This window comes from Parasteatoda tepidariorum, chromosome 10, assembly GCF_982258835.1.
Source record: "Parasteatoda tepidariorum strain Cologne lab strain chromosome 10, Ptep-v5.0, whole genome shotgun sequence".
Taxonomy (NCBI): Eukaryota; Metazoa; Arthropoda; class Arachnida; order Araneae; family Theridiidae; genus Parasteatoda; species Parasteatoda tepidariorum.
This window is the reverse complement of record NC_141764.1, coordinates 85,244,014-85,270,792: the sequence shown is the minus strand read 5'-3', so window position 1 is coordinate 85,270,792 and position 26,779 is coordinate 85,244,014. Positions and strand designations below refer to the sequence as shown.

The following is a 26,779-nucleotide window of genomic DNA, read 5'->3' as shown; positions in this document are numbered from 1 at the left end:
CGAAAATATAAAAACTTCATTGATTTAAAAAAATAATAGATGATAATAAAAATAGACATGTTTTGAGCGTCCAATAATAAAAGTCACAAGTTATCCAAGCCTGACAAGTCTTGAGAATGGGCGATTACATTTGAAAACTCGAAACATGTCGACTTTTACTTCTCTCTTCATATGTTTTGAAGCCAGTTGAGTTTTTATCGTCAATTATACTGTTTTACATTTGGGTCTTGATCATTATTTTGATAAGGATTTTACACTAGTTAAAGTAAACATATGCATTTTAATATTTTATCAGGATTCATATGGTCTTTAAAAATGTAAGAACATCAATATTGTAAAAGTTATATTTAACTTAAAAATTAACATTTTGACACCAGATATTTTGAGTTAATGAAATTAAATATTTTATCTCTTAAGTTTTTGTGCCCCCATTTCAGTATCTTAAAGATCTTACGAGCTCTGTTTAAAAAAGAGATCATCAGATATATATAAGAAAGCAAAAATAACCATAGTAGCAGTATTTGGTGGTAAATGTAGCTTATCGTAATTGAAGAATATGCTGTGCGACATTTTATGGTGAATTTGCGAACGTATAAGTTTCAGAATGTATCGAAACATGAGGATGCTATTTGCTAATCATCTTTATCCAAAGGAAACGATGTAACCTAAATATCTAGTAGAATGAAGCGATTTTTTAAGCAATGAATCCTACAATTTTCAACATATTATTTTAATATCTTATTCTTAAACATAACATATTTCAATCTTTTTAAAATGCCACTAAACATTCAGCAATTCCTTGAGTTATAGAAAAAAGAAATATCGTAAATTATAGAAAGCTTTGTGAATGTGCATTAGAATTATTATACAATCTACATTTTATTTTTCAAGCACTTTTTTTTTCTTCAAACTTTCTTGCCTAGAAGACTCGATTAAAACTGTAAAAATGATTATCCCTAAAATTTTGTATATAGCTATAATAAGTTATGCTCATTTTATTTTAGTATAAAATCCTCGAATAAATATAGTAGAAACAGTGTAATCTAAATAATATCAGATAAAAAGTTCATGTATTTAAATTCTAAAAACTATCATAAATAATTTATAAATCGATTCAAATTTACTTTTCAAAGGAGATTAAAATAATATTTTTTTTGCTTTTTGGACAGAAATCCCCTAAAAAAATTGTTTATGGCCTGGAAACTTCGAGATATTTTCTATTAACAATAAATTAAGCCCCTCCGAGCAATCACTGAACATTATTTCAATTTTTTTACTATCAGAGTTTGGTTGCGTAGCAACCTAGTAAAATTAAGCATTCCTCTTTTGAATTGGTCAATGGGTTATCTTAAAATATTTATTTGCGCAGGCGACTTTTTTTGGCGGTTTTCTGGACTATCGCCAAATATATAAACCTTTATTGCGGCCCAATTTATCACCCAATTTTTTCAAAATTTTGTCTACCCCCACTAATTCAAGGGTCTAGATTCCAAATATGTAAAAAAAATTATATGTTTATTCAGAGAAAGTACGTTTTTGTGTCTGATTTCGTAACTTAATTAATAGTTAGCACTAATTAATTAACATATTTGAGGTCACCCCCAGGAACCATTAAGATTGACACTTAGTTCGTGAAAATCCGATCATTAGAACGAAAGTTATTCAGGGTGATTCGTTTTTTTTTTTGCGGACTGTACGTAATATTGTTGATTATTATCCAGATGACGTAGACGAGCATTTAGTGAATGAGTGCATTCAGTTAAAATCTTATTTACTTCAGTCTAAGCCAGAGTCTTACACCTCTTGCAGTGAAATTTTTATGCTAATTTATGAAAAGAAACTTATTGATGTTTTCCCAAATTGCTATACTATCTTAAAGATTTTTTTAACGTTGCCAATCACTAGCTGCGAAGCTGAGGGCTCTTTCTCCAGGATGTCATACAAATATAGGAAACAAATATAGAAAACAAATATAGGACAACAATGTCGAACCATCGACTAAACCATTTATCAGTTCTTTCCATAAATTGTGATTTAACGAAGGACTTACAATGTAATGAGCAAATAAAGGAATTTGCAGCACAAAAATGCAGAAAGGTTGCTTTATAATTTATATAATAAAACTACACATAACCTGTCAATTTCTTTTGCAATAATGTTGTACAATTGCTGTTTGTATATAAATAAAAATAAATAAATAAATTTTTTTTATTGTCCTACTTTTTTCTACATCACTATAGAAAACAGTTTTTTGACAAAATTGCTATTAGGGCCCCTAAGTAGTTTCAGCCCAGGGCCCCACTAATTCACTATCCGCCCATGTATACAGACATTGATTTATGGAAATATACTCAATATTTTTAGACTGAATAGCAAGGACTTAACAGCTTCATTGATAGCGTGTTAAAAGAAATTATGTTAATCAATTAACTACCTTAAAATGTGAAAAAGGCGCTTTTTCATTCAAAATGCATGTTGGATATGGTTTTAATTTATAAAATACAAAATGCGCAGGAAATAGAGAATTTCTATCGAATGGATTATTTAATTTTATCTCCTTCGAATAAATAAACTCTGCAATAAAATAATAAACAACACATTTATTGGTTTAAAAAAACTCTTTATTTTTATTGCATTTTTAACAAAAAGATATAAAAGCAAGTTGTCCAGGAAAAATTTGTTTCATTTTATTTTATTTAAGTCATTTATATTCAGCAAAAACAAATTTAGCTTCAAAAATTTCAGCTATAGATACAAGACTAAGAAATTTAAACAGCTCTTATCTAGTCATTTCTTTTTTCATTTTATCTTTAGTTAGGTAGTTCTCCAAAAAACTAACAATATCATGTCCATATAAAATATCACAAGATCAACTTGAGACAGAAATTTACTATTATTCACTATTACTACTATTTTACTATTACTCATATTATTATTAATTTACCATTACTATTGTTGCATATTATTTTATATACTTTGTAGGAATAATTTTCTAATGCAGTTTCATAACAAATATTTCTTAATATGTAAAATGAACCATTTCCATAAAATTTTTTAAAATGACTATAAAATCATTCTACTGGCGTGTTTGAAACCTTTTCTTAAACTCATTTAATTTATTTAAAAGTTTTACACTTACATTTGAATAATTAAAGCAGTATTTGCATACTTATATTTGAAGGTGTAAAATAATAATTCTTGTATCCGTTATAATTATTTAACTCTTTAAGGTTTATCAATTGTAAATTTGTCCCAAGGTTAGCTGTTGTGCCCTTGGCCTAGGGAGTTTTTCATAATTTTAGGGGAAAATATGGAATTTACAGTCTTTTCCTTTAGATTGATAGAGAACTTTGAAGATATGATTCACCCGATGTTCTAATAGTTTTGAAGCTCAAAAGTGAGGTGGGTAAAAAATATTGCCATCATTCTCCAACAGTTTTATTATACTTGAAAATACTTATTTTTAAATAATGCATATTATGATGTGAAGTAATAATGCAAATGTGTGCAAATAATGCACGTAATAATGTGAAGACTGTTAATAGAAAATTTTTAGAGCTTAACATTAGGTCATATACATAAAAATTACCACACGCCTGTAGTAAAAAACAAATGCTGATTTCTTCACAATTTTCAAAACACTCAAGCTTTTATGAATATGCGATTTAAAAACGTGAAATTTTGGAAAATCACCCATCTTATTTTATTATTTAACTGCTTGTTACTTCAGGTATGCATGTTTAATTACTGTAGTAACAAACACGAATTTAAGCACTCTGAATGTGGCTTAATTACTTTTTCTGTTCAAATATTTTTACATAAATAGATACAAAAAATAATGAGTGCTAAGCTCTAATTTAAAAAGTTCTTCTTTAGAAAGCAACTAAAAGACTTTCAATATTAATTTTACTCGAATTGGAAGTGTCCTGATGACCATAATAACGGGATCTTTTCCTTTAAAGGTATGCATTGTATTAGGGAAAAGTTCTATTTTAATTCCAGATTAGAGTAATCATTTTTGTCCATCCAGAATCGTGTAACTGGGCTTAAGTATTTGGAATTGGCAGGTATTACATTCTTTTTCCAACCTGAAAAATAATAACAGCATGTCACACATAGTAGAAATTATCAAAAAAAAAAGTCACAGGAGGTCACAATTTCTTCTGCATCGCATGCAATTTACTGTGTATGACAGAGATTTGAAAAGATGGGCTTTGGATCAAGCGTTTAAGAATAATCTTTATGATATCCAAGCCACTACATATTTTACGATGGATTTCATAACTGACCAATGAATTACAAGTCGCAAGTTGACGCATTTAGCAACAGAACTGAATTTATTTTCTCGGATATTTCGTGAGTCAGTGGTACGGAAATTTCAGGGAAACTTAAAATTAATAATTGAGCAGAATGTGTACAACTTTTCTGCCTCCTTAATACAGATTAAAGTGGTTTTCAGTTGAAGATTATATCAAAAAAGAACACAAGATATAAAAAGGAATAGAAACGTTGCAACATAGATTAGTTGTAAAAACGAAAAGATGCACTCTTCTAACAAACAAATAAGCCTAAAGCAGATGGCAAATTGGTACATAATTTACTGATTGTGTTGGATCAGTTGGTCCTAAAGTTAAGACAAATTTGCGTGAAATGTTATACCCAAACATGCAAATTGCATGTTCCCAGTCAAGGAAAAAAACAAAACTTATAAATAGAAACTACTTGCACAAATTAAAAGAGTGCATCGGTGGTAATAAGATATTTTTACTGGAAAGGTACTGAATAGGCATTACATTGGATAGATGGAGAGGTCAAACAGATGAAAACTTATGGATTTCTGAAATGGAATTGAATGTACAAACTGTTAATCTTCCCCCAGGAGAACAGAATACCTTCAGCTATTGAACCTCTACTTCTTTCAAAACTTTGCTGAATAAAATAAACGAAACAGGATATCTATTAACGCAGTCCACTAAAAAAGTAGGCGTAAAAGTAAAAGTTGTAAAAAAGTAGACTAAAAATATACTTGAAATGTGTATTCTGATCAATATCTTCTCCCACCTTTGATGAAATGCACTATTACGCGTTTCAGAATTCACTGATAAGAAATACGGAATTATTTGGATACGTACCATCACAGTTAGTGGTTTTATCTTAATTTGGTATGCATTTTGTTTGTTATTACTATTAACAATTATTTGCCATTACAATATACTTCATGGTATGCAAATTTCTACTCTTACACTTCTTTGAACGTATGACAATTTCATCGCAATTATAGCCAGCGCCTGGACAAGAGATGGATCTTATGAGACAATTCTTTCGCCTTTGCATTTGCCCTTTTTTTTCTTTGCGATTATCTCGAAAACCATTAACTGCTGACGGGTAGTTCCTGAGCATTATTTCTCCCCAATACAAGACCTTTCTAATGGTACCCCCCATATAAAAATACGGAACTGGCACTTAGTGTACTTTTCTTGTTAAACAAAAGAACTTATAAGATAAAATGCTTAGATTTTAAATTTTACTAGCTGTCGGACACCATTTTACCCGCGCAGATGTACCTTGATTTCCATTTTAATTATTTTTAAACAATATACGTGACATTGTCAAAGTTATCTATGTATGAAATTTCAGTAATAATTTAAAATATGTCCGGAGTCCATTAAATTACACGAACCACCATAAGTTCGTAATATTTCAGTATAATAGGCAGCGGAAATATTAAAGTTATTTCCTCCTCTGTCATGAGATAAGATAGAAAACTCATTCCTAAGTCCCTTTCCGAGCTGTAATACTACCTCCTCACTCACCTATATATCCATAACTTGAGTAATATAATGTAACTGCTATCGCTTGAAAAATTCAAGTTTTATCACCCATAATTGACATAACAGCATGCATCGCCATATCTACAGCCATTTTAGATGGGATAAAAAATTAATTCAAATAAATTCTTCGTATCTAAGATTCTATTTCCATAAAAATACAAAGTCTTTCTAAGTAAATGCTTGACGTATAACTAACTATTCAACAAAATTGAATTTATTATTACTTAGGACAACCTACATCTATACATCTATACATAATAATAAAAGCGGCTGTGTGTGTGTGTGTGTCTGTAATCACAATATATCGCCCCAGAAGCCTCGCCCAGGCACGAAACTCGGCACATAATTGTGTTTTGACACAATGAAGAAGTATTTTTTTTCTTTTTTAAAAATTTGGATTAGTTATTTAGTTATCAGTCATTTTGTAAGTCTATGCTTTTCGTCTGCTTTTTCGTCTTCAAAGAGCCATATTCAAAAAACTATTAAAAAATGCATATACTTTTCCCCACTCTTATAAATGCATGCTAATGCGAACCTTACAATTGAAATATTAATTTTCGACAACTTAAACCAATGATATACGAAGGAATTAATAATTTAATTGTAAAGTTCGCATTAGTTTATATTTATTAAAGTGGAGAAAAGTTTAACTTTTGTATTAAAAATGTGGCAACATATTCGATACGTAAATAGAACGCTTCGCTTTGATATATTTGTCGCTGTTCATAATTGTTATAATAAGTTTTTCTTCTTCTTTCCACGCTCTATTTTTTTTTTTTCTTAAGCGAAGACGATAATTTTTGTAGCGATATTGTAGTACTTTGTACAACTAAAAATTCTTTTCACAACACTTTAAAAATATTTACTTTATTTTCTTTATATATACAGAGAACAGTCGGCAAATAATTCGATTAGGTTGAAAAACATTTTGCTAAAAAGGAACGAATTCCAAAAGAAAAAATAAGCAACTTAAAGAATAAAAATGCTGATGCCAGCCAATTTTTTGAAAGTTAACTTAGAAATAACAAACCAAACGATGTTAAATAACAAACCAAACGATGTTAACAAAATGACGTAGAAAGCGCAACTAGATCAAAATTATACAAGCACAACTAGATCAAATTATAATACCTGAGTGCTTGACGTAACAGATATAGAAATAGAATTTGATACCATAAAAAATTATATAGAAATAGAAATTGATACCATAAAAAATTTATTCGTTTTCGTGTTCTTTTCATGTATTTAGCATTTTAGTTTTTTTTTTTCTTAAGCGTTGTAACTATATAATTTCAAACATCCTCAAGAGCTATAACACATCTGCAGTAGAACTGGATATGAAGACAAAATTGCAGGACAGGAACACTTTAATTGTCCACTAATCTTCAGATTTCCTGCTACGTTTTAAAAAACTTTATTTGTGAAAACCTTCAGCGTGGCGGACAGCTGGCCGCCTTAGGCGGCTAGTAAGAAATATAAGCAAATACTTAACGCATAATTATTTATGACACATAACTTTACACTACTTAATTATTACTTAAGACAATTGTCTTAAGTAATAATTAAGCTGACATAATTAATTGACAATTTGAACCTAACTAAGGGAATTATTGTGATTGACTATAGTGTTGCCAATTTCGGAGGAGAAATATCTGCATTTTTGGTTCCACATAAAAGAAATAAGTATGTAGGTAGGTAATAACTTTTGATAATAAAAAAAGTATTATTTTGACTGTAAACTTAGGTCCCTTACAGTTAAAACAATTTCTCACCAAACCCGTTATGAGCTACACGGAACATCACAAATTACTTTTGGCACATTTTAATATGAAAACCTAAGCTATATTTTACTATGTATATTTAGTAAACTATATTTTACTTTATTTATCTAAAGATACTAAATAACTCATTCATAATTAACATAATTACGTAGGCTTTAGATGCAAAATATCCGTTTCCATTCTATTAAATGTTTAGACTGAAAAATGATTTTAAGATATTTGAAATATATTCTTAAACTTTGATCCATTTTAAATTAAAGTCCTTTACTAGCAGCAAATTATGCTTAAGAATTATCACAGTTGATTAAAATCTGAGAATTGGCTAGAAGTTTAAACGTATTTATGCTTAAAATTGTTTTAACGAAAATATTTCATTGCTTATGAAAGCAAGTTATACATACTTACCACCCGTAATTAAAACAGCAAAAGTTGTGAGTAAAATATTCAGAAGGAATCCAATAAAAGAATACCACATAAATGTCATTTTGTACAGTACAAAGTGATCCCTGAAATACATATTCATTTATTACTATTTTTATTATATTTCTATTGAAACCTAATTATTTAATATTTCACTAATCTATTTTATATAAAACGCTAATACGTATGTATCAATAAAACCGATGATATTTCTTTTCTCGCGTTGGCAACAGCTTTCATTTTTAATTGATTGGCTTCGGCGCGCAAGAGCACGTAGTGAGCATCATATGGCTAATCTATATTATATTAAACGCTAATACGTTTTAATCGATAGGCTTCGGCGCGCAAGAGCACGTAGTGAGCATCATATGGCTAATCTATATTATATTAAACGCTAATACGTTTTAATCGATAGGCTTCGGCGCGCAAGAGCACGTAGTGAGCATCATATGGCTAATCTATATTACATCCGGCGTTCAGTACTATTTCATATTGTTTTACAACGCATGGTTTTAGCCCTCTAGTGGGAAAGACTTTAAAACAAAACTTACAACAGTCACTTTTCACAACAACTGAAATTTAGAATAGTGTGATTAAGAAAAATATGTGAACTGTTAGCAATTTCAAATTAATATTGAAATGCACTGGTTAAGAATTTTCTACAGTGAAAAGTTTTCGGAACTTCAGTGTTCAAAAAAGTATACAAAAGCTAGACGTTAAGAACGTATCCAATGAGCGAGTAAAGCGAGCATCGGATTGTAAAGCAATCCGAAATGAACTGCGAAAGCAGTTCCGAGGGTTGGCGAGCGCCAGCGAGCAGGGGGCGAAGCCTCCTAGTATAAGTTTTAAATGATAAGAAGGACAATGCTTTCAGAGTGATAAATGATACATTTAAAAGTCCTCTCACCAAATTTGATTAAGTCAGAATTTTGTTTTTTCTTCTTCTCTTTTTTGCAATTTTTTTAATAAACTTTTAATAATAAAATTATAGTTCGACAATACTTTGGAAAATGTTAGAAATAAGACATTTTGCTTTGTAAGATTGAGAGAAATAGCTCGTTGTACTATAAATTTTCCAGATTTTTTTCTCTCAAAAGTTTAAAACTACGAAATTAAGTAAGAGACTATTAATTTCGAAAAATCGTTTTTATACTGTACATTTTTTTAAAAACCTTTTTTTCGTGAAAACATATCTTAACATATAATATACGAGGACAAAAATATTTTTGAAATTCTGAAATCCGGAAAACATACAGTTCTAAATAGCACTTCTGGAAAATGCTGATTGTAGAATTATATTGACATTATTTTATTAGTAACATATTATTTAAAATTAGAATACTGCTGACTAAAACTTTTCAATTATTATTAGCTGAATATCTTGAGGTTTATATTTTTTAAAAAGATAAAACAAGATTTTAGTGATTTTACTCAGAGTAAATATTTTTTTTTTTTTTTTAGAAATTTAATAAAAATAATAAAGAGTATGTTTAACTCTTCTCTCTTTCGATATCGTTCTCCGGGTTATATTAATTCAAATGAACTCAATTTTCTTAGCCGTATATAATTCATATTTAGTATACTTTTTTTCAAAAAAATATACATTGAATATATTCTAATAAACTTTATTACCATATTTCAAACTATAGCGTTGTAAGTATTTTTAAAGGTTTTAAAAGCTGGCAGCTTTTTTTTTTTAGTACAGAGGGAAATTAATTATCGACTATGTCAACCTTCATCTATCCAAAGGTATCTCACGATAGAATCAAGTTAACATGTCTTATATACTAGAGAATTGGCATTTAATATTCATAGTGGTAGTTACACCACAATAATTAAATAAAAAGCGTTCATGAGCAATGCTTAATAAACAAGAAACAAACACGCGCATTCAATTAATTATCCACAGGTAAACACGGTGGAAGGGAAATCCTTTATTTTATGTCTGATGTTAGCCTTTAAGAAGAATATTTAATTCACAAATTTCTGTAAAACATTAGTTTTTGAATTAGCATTTTATAAGATAAAAAATAAAACTTCAAAAATGATTTTTTAATCTAGAACTTTTGTCGTTTTTTATCCGCTACGGTTTAATCCAGAATTAAAGAAAAGTTTCTCGAACCAGTCGTTTGTCAACGCAATTTAAGATTTTAAAACTCCATAATTTGGAGATCACCTGCCTGATGACAACAGTGTGGTAATCATTAAACACAGACCGAATTTATTTCCAAGACGATGTAATATAAATAGATTTGAAGCAGAGTGGACTTCAAGCCGCAACCGGAAGTTAAACCTCAACAATGGCAGCCTAACCATTTTTTTCACAGCTCTTACTCGAAAGTTAACATGAGTTATGTATTTCTAGAAGATTAAAAAAATGTATGTTGTAAATATTGAGCTTTTAAAGCGAATATTTAAACTTACTTTTCAGTATTTGGTGGTGGTAATATTGATGAGGATACATTAAAAATACTTTCAGACACTGTTACATTTTGTGATGAAGGACACATACTATTGCTTAGAGGTAATGTAGGTTGGGCATATCCGGCATATAGAGAGCTTAAAGCTATCCATGTCATTATTATATAAGTCACTACTGCAGCAAAAGAAATACACTGAAATTAAATAAATTCATATAATTCCATGATTATATATTTAAATTTGTTTGAAATTTAATCATTTAACTTTATTCTCATTTCTTAAATTATATGCTATGCAAATTGATTTGAATATGAATGAATACTTAATTTACATTATTTGAAGATTGATTTTTAAAATTAGTTTTACAAGTTTCGATAATTACTCCGATTGAATTGAATTTTGACTTGCTCCGATCTGGGACCCTTAAAGTACACATTGAGTTCTCAAAGTATTGGGTAGCAAGAGAACTTTTAGGGTAATGAACTCAGTCTTGTTTTGTCATGTCATGTACATATTAATACTTTTGTAACTTTTTAGATATTTGATATTAGACTTTTTGCCTGGCCTGAAAAGAAATGTTTTAATAACATACTTAGTAATATATATCTATAAATAAGTATAGAAACTATAAATTAGTATAGAAAGACCAAACGCTTAACGAGAATGTGCTGAAAATAACCTTTTGCAAACTTTGAATGGTGAGCATTAAAAACAATGTTTTCTTTACAAGTTGTTTTTAAGTTATTCCTAATATGAAAACAATGATATTGGCACTAGCTAGCAAGATAACTCTTTTTAAAAAATTACATGCACTCAAAATTATAATAGCATGTATGTAATATATCTAATGCACTGTGTGCAATAAATAAATTAATGAAATAAATCATCCAGAATAACTTTTGATCTAATCATAGGATTTTCACTTCACAGTTGGAAATGTCTCAGCAAAATGGTTAAATAGCAATTCTTTTTTAATTTTTATTTCACCATATTAAATAAGAACAGTCAAATAACCATATAAAATATGATTTTCAAATTGTTATGAGTGAGGAAAAAAACTTTAATGATTTTTTTATTAATACGGAATCCAGAGTTTCATTCGACAACCAATTTCAGTAACAACCAGAATTTCCCTCTCGCTCACAAGGCCTAACTTACGAAATTATTTTGTTCCAGGCGGTTGGGCACATAGTGTAGCTGAGAAGGCTACTCTGTCTATCTCATGACCGGCTAAACAGTGGTTTGAATCTCAGTGTTGATACTCCAATGTTCCTTTCATTCTTCCAATATACGAAGAGTTTTCAGTGTCTCGCATTCTTCAATTAATGACCTTGAACTATAGTATTCGAACCAAGTATACGAAACCATCATTCATGCATAAATGGCGCAACACCCACAGTTACAACAGTTAGTTTTCAGTGCAATGTGTTCATATTAGCAACTGTTCTTTTCATTTTATTCCGGAGATACCTAGCTCACCAAATATGAATTCTCTTAAAAGACGCATTCTACATTCTTGCACAAAGAAAAATTTGATTTATTTCTTACTTAACAAAAAAGACTGACAAGTTGCTTTGAAGAACATATACAAACTAATTCTGGAGCTAAGTTGCCAACTCGAAACTAAAATACGGTAGCATTAAAATACATCAACAAATAATAAATCTGGGTTATATAAATGACGTTAGCACAGAACTCTTAAATAACACTAATTAAACACAGTTTTAATTAGTATTGATATCTTACTGATATTCATAATACACTTACATTAAAAATTTGAAACAAAAGTAAGAAATTGCCTACTTTCTAGCATATATAAAATATCGTATATAGAGAATCAGTTTGAATGTCAATTAAGAGATAGTCAAGATGGGGATTATCAAACTTCATAATACTTAACAGTTAAAAGAAAGCGACAGCTGTCAATAACTATAAAGTTATAGACGTGGCTTAAAAATATAAACTTTCCCATTAATAGCATATTTTGTTAATCTTAGGGAATAAGACTTACTTTATCACCAGCTTTTCTTGTCAGCATTCCAAACATAAAAACTGCGCAAATAATACCCTGAGGTAAGGTGTTAAATACTTGAGTCAAATGACGAATACTGTTTGCTTGTTGAAAAGCAAAGCTCAAACCAATGCATAGTCCACCATAGATAATAGCTTTTAAATAAAAATAAATTGTAGAAGCAGAACATGTATTCAAATAAAAAATAAAAAAAAAAAGTTTCTCTGCTTTTGAGCAGTATATCTATTGATTTAGTTAAGAAATTAACTTTATAAAAGAACATTTTCTGTATTTTCAGATGTTTCTGCTAATAGATTTTTAAAATCTTACTGTGAGGACTGTTTCATTAATCTTCATTGAAAACGAACTTTGTGTTCGGTACAATATACTAGTATTATTAATATATTAATTATACTAGTTATTTATAACTGTATTAATACGAGGAGCATCCAGAAAGTAAGTTTCCCGAATTTAAAAAAAGAAAGAATTCACACTTTCAGGAATTTATTTATTGGCAACAAGTACAGCAATGCTTCAGCTATTTTTCAACATAGTCACTACCAGAATTGAGACAGCTGTCGTATCGTGGGATCAACTTTTATATCCCTCTGTCGTAGAACTCAGCAGCCTGTGAATGGAACCAATGTCTTCAGCTCTTCGTCGTTTTCAAAACGCTCACCGGAGGACAGGAATTTCTTGAGGTGCAAGAAAACGTGTAAATCACAGGTAGCAAGATCAGGGCTGTAAGGTGGATGATAAAACAACTCCCAGCCAAATTCCGTCAAAACACCCAATGTGCATCATGCCATATGTGGGCGAGCATTGTCATGGAGGAGCACAACACCTACAGTAAACATTCCACGCGTCTTGTTTTGATTGGCCCGTCCCAATTTCCACAGTGTTTCACAGTAACAGTAGACGTCTGACACGCTGGTTCCATTCACATTCGGCAGAGTTCTACGACAGAGGGATTCAAAAGTTGATCCCCCGATACGACAGGTGTATCAATTCTGGTGGTGGCTATGTTGAAAAATAGCTGAAACATTGCTGTACTTGTTGCCAATAATGTTAAGTAAATATATTCCAGAAAGTGCCATTGCTTTTTTTAAAAAAAAATTTGGGAAACTTACTTTCTGGATGCGCCTCGTATGTTAGTTATACTAGCTAATTACATATAATCTATCACTTCATATACTAGTTAGCTAATAATACAAGGTTTGGAATGGGGTAAATTTAAACAGCATTTACATTGATATTTAATAAACAATTAACATTTACTGGAAAATCGGTACATATACTTGTAAAATTATTTACTATAAACTATATAATTAATTAATTATTTTTTCCCAAAGTAAGGAATCATATGCATATACTTGAATACCTGCCATTATAAAAGCAGCTTTCAGAGCGAGAACACCATGCAATGTAGGCTCCTAGTCACAACGCCTCGAGTCACGTTCAATTCTGAGCACCAAGAATTAAGTTGAAAAGTACAAGCACCGGGAAGGAGCGCAAGCACCGAGATTAAAACAAGGTGACTGTTCAATTTAATCGCAGTCAACAGCTGCATATGAGCATTCACATCATAACTCATGAGTACTGCCCTCTGGCTAAAAGTTAATCGCAATGCACCAAAATTCACTTAAATACGTTCAATCGCATTCAGAATTTATTTAAATAGATTATTTTCTACTCGTAAATAGATTATTTCTACTCGTATAATATTAATGAAGTCTTGAGATACTTACACACAATTTTTGCGAGTAAAATGATTTTCGAATCAGAAATGTTGCTTTTTCCGAAGATTGGTATTAGATAATCTATGACTGTAACGGTTGAGGCAGAGTTTAGGCACGAGGAAATAGTACTCAGGGAAGCACTGAAGATACCAGCTATGCATAGACCTGTCAATCCCGGATAAGAACTAAATCTTGTTACAATGTAAGCCGGGACAATCTAGAAAAGAGATTAAAGTACAAGCAAAAGTATGCACCTTTTACTCTTACTTTTGTTACGAGCAGCGAGATTAAAAGTATAGTCATGTATGAACAAGAAACCAGGCGGAACACTTACTGTGAACACTTACCGGAACACTTACAGTTTGTGAAAAGAGATGCTGAATTCCTTCTATGATATCGTTTAACTTCGCCCCATATTAAAGTAGTAAATTTGTATGATGTTGTATTTTAACACACACAAATTTTCGTGTGGCATTGAAAGCATATTCAGAAAAAAAAATCCCGTCTACTAAAATAAAAATAATCGATGGTTGTTGATATGACTTACTTTACTTAATTCTCTTCACGCCATATGGCGCATAAAGCCACAAGTTTGGCGTTCTGTCCTTACCGGTCAAGAGTAGCTTCTCTTGCACTTTCCTGAGTCGGTTCTATCCAACACCTCCAAGAAAAGAATAGGCCTCTGCACGGGTTACCATAAATATTCTTTAGTAGTCCAAACGTAATGACATATTTCGTATTTTCAACCACTGCGCAGCTTAGTACCCCGAACGTAATGACATCTTTCTTATTTTTCATCAACTGCGCAGTTAACTTCGTCACATCGGACTACTAAATTGATCCGTGCTGAGACCTTCCTACTTCTAGGAGGTGTTGTTCTATCCCAGGATGTTTCTTTTCTTTGTTATGATTTGTCAGCAGGTTAACTTCAGCTAGCCTCCTATCAATTTTTTTGAAGTTGAAATTGATATTTAGTGTGTAATATTTTTAATATATTTTTGAATAAAAGAAAATTGTCAGGTATATTTAAGTTGACCAGTTTTTTTTGAAATTTGAAATTGAATTTACTAGTTACAATTTATAAATAACAAAACAAAATAAGTGGATTTATTAATGCAATCACATTAAACAATTTATAAATGATTTTTTTAATGCTAAGAAGTAAAATTGTTTAACAATAGTACTGTGAAAAATAATAGTGTTTTGATTTCTTTTGAATGTTAGGTTAATATAAGAACATTCGCTGTCTTATAGGTCTCGCCTAAAAGTCTCTCCCCTACCTGAATGATTGATGAAGTGGGCGGAGGAGCTCTATTGAAAAACCGCTCCTGTTCCCGTAGATCATTACTCGCCAAATCTTTATGATGCCAACGACGATAAAAGGTCCCAAATGGAAAACTGATTTACCTCGGTTTTGAAAGCCATAGTTGATTAATTCTTCCTTTAGTGGGAGAGTGAAACTTGCGGAATTTTTCGGATGCACAAGGGATTTTTAGGGATTTGAGTTAAAACATTACACGACATTTCCGAGTTTTTTGTCATGGGTACCGTTCAAATGACGAGGGGGATGCTAACTTTTTGAAGATTATCTATGCATATCGTGTGTCTTCGTACATTTTTTATACTTAAATTTAAAGGGCATACTGCATTGCATTATCCGATTGAAACTGCTGGGAATAATCAAACTGTAGCATTTGCTTTTATATTTATTTTCTTTTGAAACCTCAAAATGATAGTAAAAAAAAATCAGTATACCACAATGATAGTTATTTATGGAATTCAAGTGAAGATGCTACCGTTCATAAAAGGTACTTTATGAATAGTAACATAATATTACGATAAAAGATGCTTTATGATTAAAATTTTCTTACTATGTTACATTCAAAAAACTCATTAACATTAAAAGACTCTCGATTAAAAAAATTTTTTACAAAATAATAGAGAAAAGATTAAGAAAAAAAGATATTCGTGGCACTTCAGTTTTATAAAGCAATGCTTTCAATTTTTTTTTTCTTTTTTTTTAAAAGAATGCTTTTGCTGCTGTTGATTCATTTATCGTCGTCGTGAAATGTAGGTGAAAAATTACAAAGGTAGCATATTAATAATCTTTTGGTGTAGATTAGAGACTAGTGTCCGTTTTAAAAAAAAAATTCTGATGCTCTAATTATTAACAAAGATATATTTAGGCATTTTTTAATTATAAAAAACACTAGAATAGTTACTAAAAATTCGTTTAGATTATCAGGAAATAACTTGTGAATTTTTTTAAAAGCGTTATTCGAAAGTTTTTTTATTTTTTCTAAAATTGTATTAATAATTCTTACTCAAAAGTGTATCAACATTTAATTTTGTAATTTCAATAATGAATAATTGCTTTTCTTAATTTAAATCTAAATAAGTGCACATTTGAAGATTGTTTGGAAGCGTCATGTTTAGAAAATTTTAATTTTAACGCAGGAAAAACAACGGTGTTTCATGTTGTATTTCGTAATCATAAGTTATTAAAATGCTAAACGTAATATTTTCACTTATTTTGACTTAAATTATTCTAAAATAATGAGAAAAATATAAAAATTCCAGTTAAAAAATTAACGATTTAAGATATTGTAGTGTAAAATAAGTGAAAGAGTAAGAGTGAATCAGTACAGGAATAAAAAGTATTAAAAATTAACAAAACAAGAAAATTTTCCTTTATGAGCACCTGTTATATTGGGTATGAGTTGATAAGGAGTTGAATTTCCAGTTTTGTTTGTAAAAGAGGGGAGAGATAGCACCACTATCTTTATCACTTTATAAGGTTGGCTCCAAACAAAATGGCTCAGTTTGAGTATGTCGAATCAATTCGAGGTGGTGAATTAGTTTTATTTAATGAATTTTTATGTAGAATAAGGATGAAACACAGAACGAAAATCTCTTATAAGTGTATTTCAGATGATTGCAAAGCTTCCTTAATTCTAGAAAATGATCATATAATGCGTCATAAAGCTCAGCAAACAAATGCGCCTGATAAGGCGCATGTACTGGTTTATCAAAACTGTACAACTGTACTGGTTTATCAAAAGTTGTATAGCATGCAATTATTTTTTAAAAAAAATACCTATTTCAAGCAATGTCAGCATCTTTGTTTTTTCATTTGTTATTACATTTTGCTAATGCTCTTTTGTATCGCCATTTTGTTTTCTTTGCTGCTCGTCCAGATACTTTATCCTCTTTTAATAGTTCTGATTGTTCCACGCAGTTAAACTTTGTCTGCAGTAATTACTTCCTTATAAATACCAGTTTTTTTGGATTCATTAAATTAAAAAGTTCTTTCAGATGTTCTGAATACCCGCCCGTGAATATTCCCCGATAGACCATTATTTTTTTAATCGTTTAATAAAAGTCGTCAAGTCAAATTTACCAAATATTCTAAACTTAAAGGGGAAAAAATTGATCATATGTGAAATGGAATTAATAGTTGTTCACATATTCTTCAGATTATTGATTATACAAGTCAATCAATTAAAAATTCAAAAATTGAAACAAATTACAGTTTGTGTATACATTCAAGACTATTTTTAATGCTTACGAACCTTTACGAATATTTTGTGCATTCGAATATTTTGTGCATTAGAATAATCTCTAAATATCTCTCAATAGATAAAAATAAAATTTTAAAAAAAATTAGAAATTATTAATTTTTGAGGTCTTTTAAGCCCTTAGGATGGACACTTTGTCAGTGATCATTTGATTATAGTCTATCAAAAATAATTTAATGTGAGTTTAAAATATTCTTAGAGATAAGAATGATTTACTGTGGATTATTGATAGACGCTCTACTTCCACATGTTTGTGCGAGTAATTATTCAACATAGAATACAACTATTGAGTAACAATAATACATACTGCCCTACAATGATAGGCGAGACACTTTCAGATTTTGACATTTTTATTATTTTCGCAAGAAATACTAAGATTATTTTATAACTTTAGAGATACTTAGGTCATTCGCAGGGTTTAATTTAGCAATAACAATTTAGTCGTCCAAGGGCCATCCTTAGTATTCATTTAATTGTCATTAAATTTAAGATGGTAGACAAATTTAAAAAAAATTGAACTTTACAATTGTATATTTTTTTATAGTACACATGAAAAATCAACAAAATAATATTAATAGAATTAGTAGTATAATATCAATAGAATTATCACTCAAGTAACGCAAACTCAGTTCTTAAAGACCTTTCACAAAAAAATTAGTTCTGAAATTAAGGGCTTCCTTGTCTTCTGAGTTGGCTTCCATGATAAAATAGCAATCACATGGTATATCTTTTCCCTATTCTACATGATGATTAGTTTGGAGTGGAGACGTGATTATCATTACTTCTTAAAGAATGCATTAAATTCTTAATCACCTGTTTAATATATAATAAATATATAAAAATGTTAAATGGATGAAAATGCTAAATATATAAAAACATTTCTAAAATTATTCCGCGCATGCATAGTTGAAAAGACTACTTTAAAACCTCATATCTTGAGAAATTTTTTATATAAACTTAAAAATAGCAATTTCAATAGTAATTGAAAATGTTCCGAAAATTTCGTTGATTATCTGCGAAGTTAAAGCCCAAAAAGTTGCAAGAAAAAAATTACTATCTTATTAAAATTTTTAAGTATGAAGGGGTTTGCAAACAACAACCAAAGTTATCAATGCAAATTAAAATCTTTTATTTCATCTATCCATCATCAATCTTTTTTTAATCTTTCATTCAAATTAATTGCTTTATTTTTTGGCATAGGGTGTTCAAAAATACTTGTTTTCGTTTGTAATTCATCGCTGTCCTTTGAAAGCTTTGAAACATTTTTTTTAAGTATGAGAAATTTCATGACCTAAACACGACTAAAGTATTTCTTGAGAAATAATTCTAATTGGATTTAAACTACTTTCTTTTAATTCTGCTATTCAAACTTTTTTCAATGTCTCCTACCTCATAAATTATTGGTTCAGTTTTTATTAGATTTTTCCATGATTCAATGCTATTTTGTGACATCTAATAAAAACTAAAAGTTCAACTTTACTTTTGAAAGAATTTTAAAAATGTAGTTTACAGGCGTTGTTTATTGGGATATTCTATGTGTAAAAAAAGTTTTCTGAACTTTTTTTTTTCTTTTTGTATAAAATATAATTTTATTTAAATTTAAAAAATTTTTTGGATTGAGCAAATTGATTTACATTCCTTCATTTCGCATGACAAAAACCAACTAATTATATATAATTTATTTTAGTAAAAGGTGATTTTTCTGAAAGCGAATAAATTGTCGAAAAATTTATTTGCGAAAAAGAAAAACTGAGTTTTAAAAAGAAAAGCTTCAGGATCAAGATTTTTGAAAAAGTTAGAAAAAAACTTTGGATTTGGGAAAAAAGGAGAGTTAATTATAAAACCGCATTTAGCAATGTTGTGCTTAATAATAATAAATAAAATTGCCGTGAAAATATTTTGTTAATACCATTAAAGACTATTGAATGATTTCTCAGTTCTGTACTGAACATGAATTTAATTTAGTTCTTTAGCTCGCAAGTCTGTATCACGGCTTGAATATCAATACATAGAAATAGTTTCAATCATTAACCCATAAAATCTTGAAAAAAAATTATTATTTCTAATTATGTTTTTCCGGTGCAGTTACTATATTATGTTGAATTCTTATATGTGTTGCATTTTCAAACCTCAGTCATACAGACGATAAATTTTATGGTTTAATATTATTAATCATAATAATAACATTATGATCGATTTCATTAAATTTAATTGACGTAATGTCTGTACTCAATGAAAAATTAGATTTGAACTACAATTAAAAAAATTCTTAAAGATTTCAAATATTTCGTTAATGCGATTGTTTATAACGATTTCCAATGTTTAGAAAAAAATGTTCTGATAATTGAAATTTCATTTAATTTTATAGTTTATTTAAAATTGCCGAAACACTACATAAATCTATTTCAATTCGCTAGACAAGATAAGCTATTCATGAAATGGTGGTAAGTCAAGGTACAGCTCTTTCGCTTCTTTCATTCTTAGAAAATTTTCCCTCTGATAGCTAAGACTTTTCCCTCTCATGACTAAGACTTCTATCTCACTCTTGCGAAGAGGAAAAATCCTTCTTCATACCAGGAAAAATAGTAAGCTTGCTATAAGAAAAGCGCCAAGAGAAAATAGCTATATCATGCCAAGAGAGTATTAAACCAAGTCCGTTCTAGGGGGGCTTTTTAACGCACCTGAAAGCAACTATCCTTATCTTGACAGCTGAAGTTTGGGCGAGGTCTACAATGAACCGAAGATTCTTCGCAGGATTCTGGGACAGCCTGGCTGGTATGCGGGAGAGGTTGTAAGATCGATTCCCACCTGCCGGTCGTGGCTGGTGCAAATAAAATCTGTCTAGGTCACAAAGTTCTCCCAATTCACATAACAAATCAATACCTCTGGGAGATGGTGGAAATTGATTGTGCTCTGGTTCAGGTCAATATTACGATCTGCGGATGGATTGTGTATGAATGCGTATCCTCACTGTAAAACAGGATGTGACGTATGTATCCTGTATTCCGGATCATCCTCAGGGATGTTTTCCAGAATGTCGCCTTTAGCCCACTGTGCAGCTCTAGTGCGACGGAAATAAAAGTTCCATACCGTACTTTTCATCTCAGTACTGACGCGCTTTTGTCTAAGCCTCTGCTCTAAGAGCCTCCCCACAGCTCCAGAATTGAAATGAATGCAAATCTTTTTTAAACTTACTTATTTTATTTCAAAAAAATAATTGATAGTAATATTTACTATAATGACGTATTGGTATTTACATACAAAAAAATTAATAATATAAAAATAAGTGCAAACCACTTTTGCACTGTTGTGAAAATACTTGCAAATACCCTCAAAATTGAGCTGGTGACTTCTTATTGAAATGTTTTAACGACAAAATATGATGAATCTCAATACGTTAAAATGTTAATAAATAATTAGCTAAACACCCTGAAATGATAAAGAAAAAATTTGGTGCACAGGACGAGTTATCTCGTCCCTAGTGCCCAACGAATATGCCTGGAAGACAAGTTATTTCATCCGTCACGACGATGATTTATAAATAAAATATAAATTGTACGTATTATAATTTGTTCGTAGCAGATTAAAAGTTTCACAGACATTTAAACCCTTTAGTATACATATCCTGGAAAATATTAAATGATCAATTAGATATTTTTTTAAGCACAGTATGTGCAAGAAAATGAATATTTTACCATTATTGAAAATTTTTAAATTTAAGGATAGTTTAATTCAAAAATGGATCGCGTAGTCCAAAGAACATAATTTAACTTCAAGTTAAAAAAAAGAATTATTTCGATATATATTATTATAATAATATATTATTATAGTCTATAGTATTTCTATAAGTATATTATTATAGTACAAAAAAGAATTATTAATTTTATTTATTTTAAATGTCTCATTTTTTATTTGTTATTTTAATACAATTTTACTATATTATATTGCTATGTATAATAACAGTTTAAATAGTCATGAAAGCATTACATTGATTTTTTTAATTTACTTTCTACATTTGTTACTTACTTGATCATATTTTGTTAATCCTGTTCTCTCTTTATTTAAGATTGGATCACAATTATAATAAACACCATATAACACAAGTCCTAAGAAACAGCATGTTGTGTACATGAGACACACTGGGAAACTACTCATTCGAAGTGTTCTATAAATATTTAATGACATATTTTTATAAAATATTCTGCATTTTATTTTAAAATTTAAATGTTGAAATGGAAAAAGTATAAATGGGAAAAAATACCATTGAAAAATAAATTAGCTGTTATTTGAAAAGAATATTCAAAGAAAGTTTCATGAAAAGAGATTTGAATTACTAAAATTGTTTAAATTTCCAGATTCTAAGTTAGGCACTCATACAGTTTAGACGTTTTAATCTTGAACAAAATATCACACATTGTAGAAGTTTCTCGTTAAAATGAGTACGCATGTTTTTAGATGTGTAATAAAGGTGATTATATTTAAATTTTTGAATCTCTGTCAACTGTATAATAATAACATTGTAACGTTATAATGTACTATTTCTATCCACCTCTGCGCTGTTAAGCCTAATTCGAATTCGTCTTGGTATTCTTTCTGGGCTATATGTATTTTTACTTTACGAACTAATTCTATCTTCTGAAGTAATGTTCGAAGGCCTCCTAAACTAAATATTCTAATTTTAAACTGTTTCATAAAAATAATTTTACTGACTAATATCTGTATAATATTTTACTGTTACTATAAATTTCAGTGTTATTTAATGACAAAAATATTAGCAGCTACTTGACACTAAGTAGAGTAAAAGATAATTCTTAGTGTAACACCAGGAACTATCCTTGGTTCTTAGTGAAATAAACCAAGTGTTATGTATGGTATTTAACTTCATTACTTTGGTGTAAAGAAGTTGCCACTGTTTTTGGTACTAAGAAACTCTAAAAGGTTTTATAGTGTGGAATGATAAAATAGCTCGTAGACAATTACAGCTTTTGTTGTTAAATATGCAATGAAATATAAATTTAATATTATCTTATCACGTTGAAATCGTTCCTTTTTATGTTTGAATGTTTTTCTTTACTAAAAGCGAGAATCGTAGAATGCACGATTTTTTACTCACAATTTGTTTAGATTAAATTGTCATAATTTTAAATGGCGGTAAGCTCTGTTTGGTGATAGAAGGATAATTAATTCTACTATTAGTTGCCGGAAAGCTATTAAAACATGTGTAAACTCTATGTACTACGTTTTTCAATATCAGAACGAGACACATTTTTCAAGATCAGGAAAGAATTTTTGTTCAAAAATATTACAATTACCATGTTGACTGTAACATGTTCCTAGCTATTATGCTGCCATCTAGTGGATATTCTGAAAATATGAAAAGTACATACTTGGAAACAATCAATTATTAATTTTGGCAATTTTGGTGCGCAACGTGACGTATTCTTTGGTTACTAAAAAACGAGAAAAAAAAAACTCAATACAGTAAATATGATTTTGATGCGAGGTCTGAAAGCTCTCTATCTGTAGGATAATTTCGAACTGTTTATCCAAGCTCTGTAATTATGATAGAAACAGGAACTCAAGAACTAATGCATTTGTAATTCAGTATCAATTCGAATTGGCATTTAATAGCTATTTCGGAAACCTATAAAAATATATCAATATGATCCACACACACAATGTTTTTGGATCGTTATATACATACGATTTTGCTCGTTTAATGGTACTGAGACTGAGTAATCTTTGTACTTCAACTTGGTTTGTTCCAAAAAAAGACACTCCTGTCAATATTCCTTGAGTTGCGCATGCCCAAAATCCATACCTCCTAGTTATATCTGGCATGAACCTGTAATGTTACAAAAGTAAGACAAAGTCGCATGCGATGAGCGTGCTAAATATGAAAATATTCTTACTCGAATAAGTCCAGTCTTTTACCAATTGAAGCTTTTTGAAAGAGTTCAAAAATACCACCTGCATCACAGATGCCTGCTATGCATATTGCTAACAAACAATTTATCATTAAAATAGCTTGGAAACAATCCGTCCACAAAACAGCTTTAAGTCCACCCTAAATATTTAAATTATTATATAGATATTAGGTATTGTGTAAGAAACCGAACGCAGTGATTTTCCACAAAATAGCCTTGGTGTTAGAAGGATTAAAAATTAGTATGGTGCTGTTGTCAGATTATTTGCGAAATGTTTTTCTTCAATATAAAAATATCCTTGAAACCCAGGAATATCAGCAACCCAGAAATTTCAGTTCTTTAAGTTAAAAAGTGCTATGAAACTAACTAAGAGAGAAGAATTGAAATACCCTTCAAGTACGAAACTATAAATATAGATAAGGGCAATAAAGATATTTTATTTATCCATATTTGCATTTTGTGAAATTTAATAATTATTCATCGATTGTATTGAATGCGTGACTGTGCAATAAATATAAAGTATTCCCGCATAAGTCCGCTGAGAGTCAGGGAGGACATGGAAGTTCCGAAGTTTCTAGACCAACGACAAGATTGTTAACGATTTCAGAATTACACACAGACAACGTTTACTTCCCAGACAAACTGTCTCCAAACGATCTGAAATAGTGTGGGCTTTAAGCCGCCTCTAGGGATAAATCCCTTGTCCTTGAGAACAATAAGTTCCTTTTTTCTATAGATATAGATAATAGTTTGATATAAAAAATAATTGCGGTAAGTTTTGTCATGATAAATTTAAATAAGTAAATTAAGATTGTAAATAATAATTTCTATTTAATATAATAAAATTAAAAAAAACGTTACAGAAAAAACAAGTTATAAAATTTAATATTTCTGAAAATTATGAATCAATTTAGAAACCAGTCTCACCAAGGAACAATAAAAAGCACAAACAGCTCCCAAGGACACAATGGAAGCTTCAAAAGACAAATCAGTGGTAGCACTTAAGGCCAAAACTGCTCCATAAAGCGATATGGACATGTAGAAAACCTAAAAAAGATCTTAAATTAAAAATTATGTCTCTTTTTTTCTTTCGTTTTGATGCAATACAAATATTCATTCTTACCATCTGCAGAAGAAACATTACAGACACCAGATATCTAATGATTCGTCCATATCGCATTTCAAGGTACTGAAAAATAAATTTTTACAATTATCAAAAGAAAAAATTGTAAATGTCTTTTTTATTGTACTTTTTAATTATTTGTATTTTGTACTTGTATTTTGGCTTTATATTAAGTATTTGTATTTTTGCTACATATTTTTTTAAGCTTTATATTTAGTTTTTATTTTTATTTGGCATTGTAATTAGATCATGCGGATCACCGCTAATCAGGCTCGCTCCCGGGGATGTGGTGAGCTGGTATGGTATCCAGATGTGGACTGAACGGGTAAGGGTTTTGCAAACCTAGGTACGTGTCCACGTCTGGAGGAAAGAAAAAAATAAAGTTCATGTAAATCAATAAAATTACAATTTCAAAAGAAATTTCATTAAAATTGTAAAAAAATAAATAAATCGATGGAAAAAAACAGAAAAAAGTTTTATTCCAGGAAAAAATTAATATATTTATAATCTGCTAAGTTAAACCGTATTATTGTATTTTTTGAACTATATTAGTCAATATTTTAGATTAATAGAAGCGGAGGCATGATTAAATATTAACACCCTATTAAGGTAGCATTAAGTTTGAACCCTCAAGTACCGCTATTATGGTTCAACATTTAGCCATGAATTTTTGAGTGAAATTTTAGAGAAATATTAACAGTTAAATGTCAAAGGGGTGAAATTTTATTTGTATTTTTTTTTTTAAATTTTCATAGTCAAATTCAGGAACTTAAACAGAATAACTGAGAAAAAAGATATTATGAAATCTTGTCATAAAAAAATCACTCATAAAAATATGCTACAACTTGCTTTTTTTTTATTTTTTTTTTTAATTTTTTAGGAGTGAATATATCAATACATTGAAATTGGAAAACAGAAGGTACAATTTCTATCAGGAATAAGAAAATTCACAATATGTCACATTTAGTGAATTTTTAGCCAAAAATTCTCGATAAATAATGGCGTTGCAATTTCGGAGCAACTTGGAAAGATGATGTAGTTGCTCTGGAATATTTTATTTATTTTATTTCATTTTTTTCATTCATTTTTGTAAATAAGTACAATTTTTGAAATAAAAAAAATTGTTTTTATCAATATTATTGTTTTAATAAGTCACAAGAAATATTACAAAAATAAGCATGGGAAAAAATTTATCAGAGTGAGTAAATATTTACAGAGTAGCAATATTTTGGGAATAAACTCTATAACTTTGTACACGAAATTTATCATTGTGCTTTTAACATAAACTATACAACATACCGTAAATTTGTGGTTTAGCAACAATATTTTTGGATTTCAGCATAAATTGATAATAAATTTTAATGAAAAGGAAATTATACGTTGATGTAAGTTAGGTTCTAGTTTACAAAAGAAGAGTTTAACATGAAGTAACATATTTATAAGCCATACTATTTCCGAAAGTGACAATTTTTACTCAAAATCTTTTATCAGTGTTGTTTCCATATAAGCACCTTAGCAGTGTTTTTTTTTCCTTCAAAATTTTCAATAGATAACGCCGTCAATTCACAGACATATACTATTACATGATGGCCACTTTCTAGAAAACTTTTAAAACTGATAGATAAAGATCGAGGAAAAAAAATCTTTTAATCTCATTATTATCAACCAAACATTTTTGCAAGTTAGACACCTGTGTCATAACTGGCTGGCTGAATTTTTGAAATTGACGTAAAATCAAATTCAGGATAACTCTATAAGACTTTTCAAGACTGCCCAATTGTTTTTGATGGTTTTTCATAGATGGACCAACGTAATCTTGAGGATAACCATCAATAATTCCATCATGAACCATTATATTTTTGATAGTAACCAACATAAATAACCATCACTCCAAAGTAGAAATTCGGACAGCTTTATAGTGGTCCAATATAAGAATAGCAACTTGTTT

At 29.6% G+C, this 26,779-nt stretch overlaps 2 protein-coding genes across 2 annotated transcripts in view; one reads left to right on the top strand and one right to left on the bottom strand.

The window, feature by feature from the left end:
* LOC107447615 (sodium-coupled monocarboxylate transporter 1) overlaps positions 1-26,779 on the top strand; it is a 170,977-nt gene that overhangs the window by 121,718 nt on the left and 22,480 nt on the right. The window lies entirely within an intron of this gene.
* On the bottom strand, positions 3,855-24,923 carry LOC122271804 (putative sodium-dependent multivitamin transporter). Its single transcript, XM_087153697.1, has 10 exons — positions 24,832-24,923; positions 24,636-24,755; positions 23,694-23,848; positions 23,486-23,626; positions 21,808-21,946; positions 14,213-14,420; positions 12,465-12,619; positions 10,457-10,647; positions 8,018-8,118; positions 3,855-4,088 (listed from the first exon to the last, which is right to left on the bottom strand). The coding sequence occupies exons 1-10, from the start codon at positions 24,886-24,888 to the stop codon at positions 3,988-3,990; spliced, it is 1,368 nt and encodes a 455-aa protein (XP_087009823.1). The 5' UTR covers positions 24,889-24,923; the 3' UTR covers positions 3,855-3,987.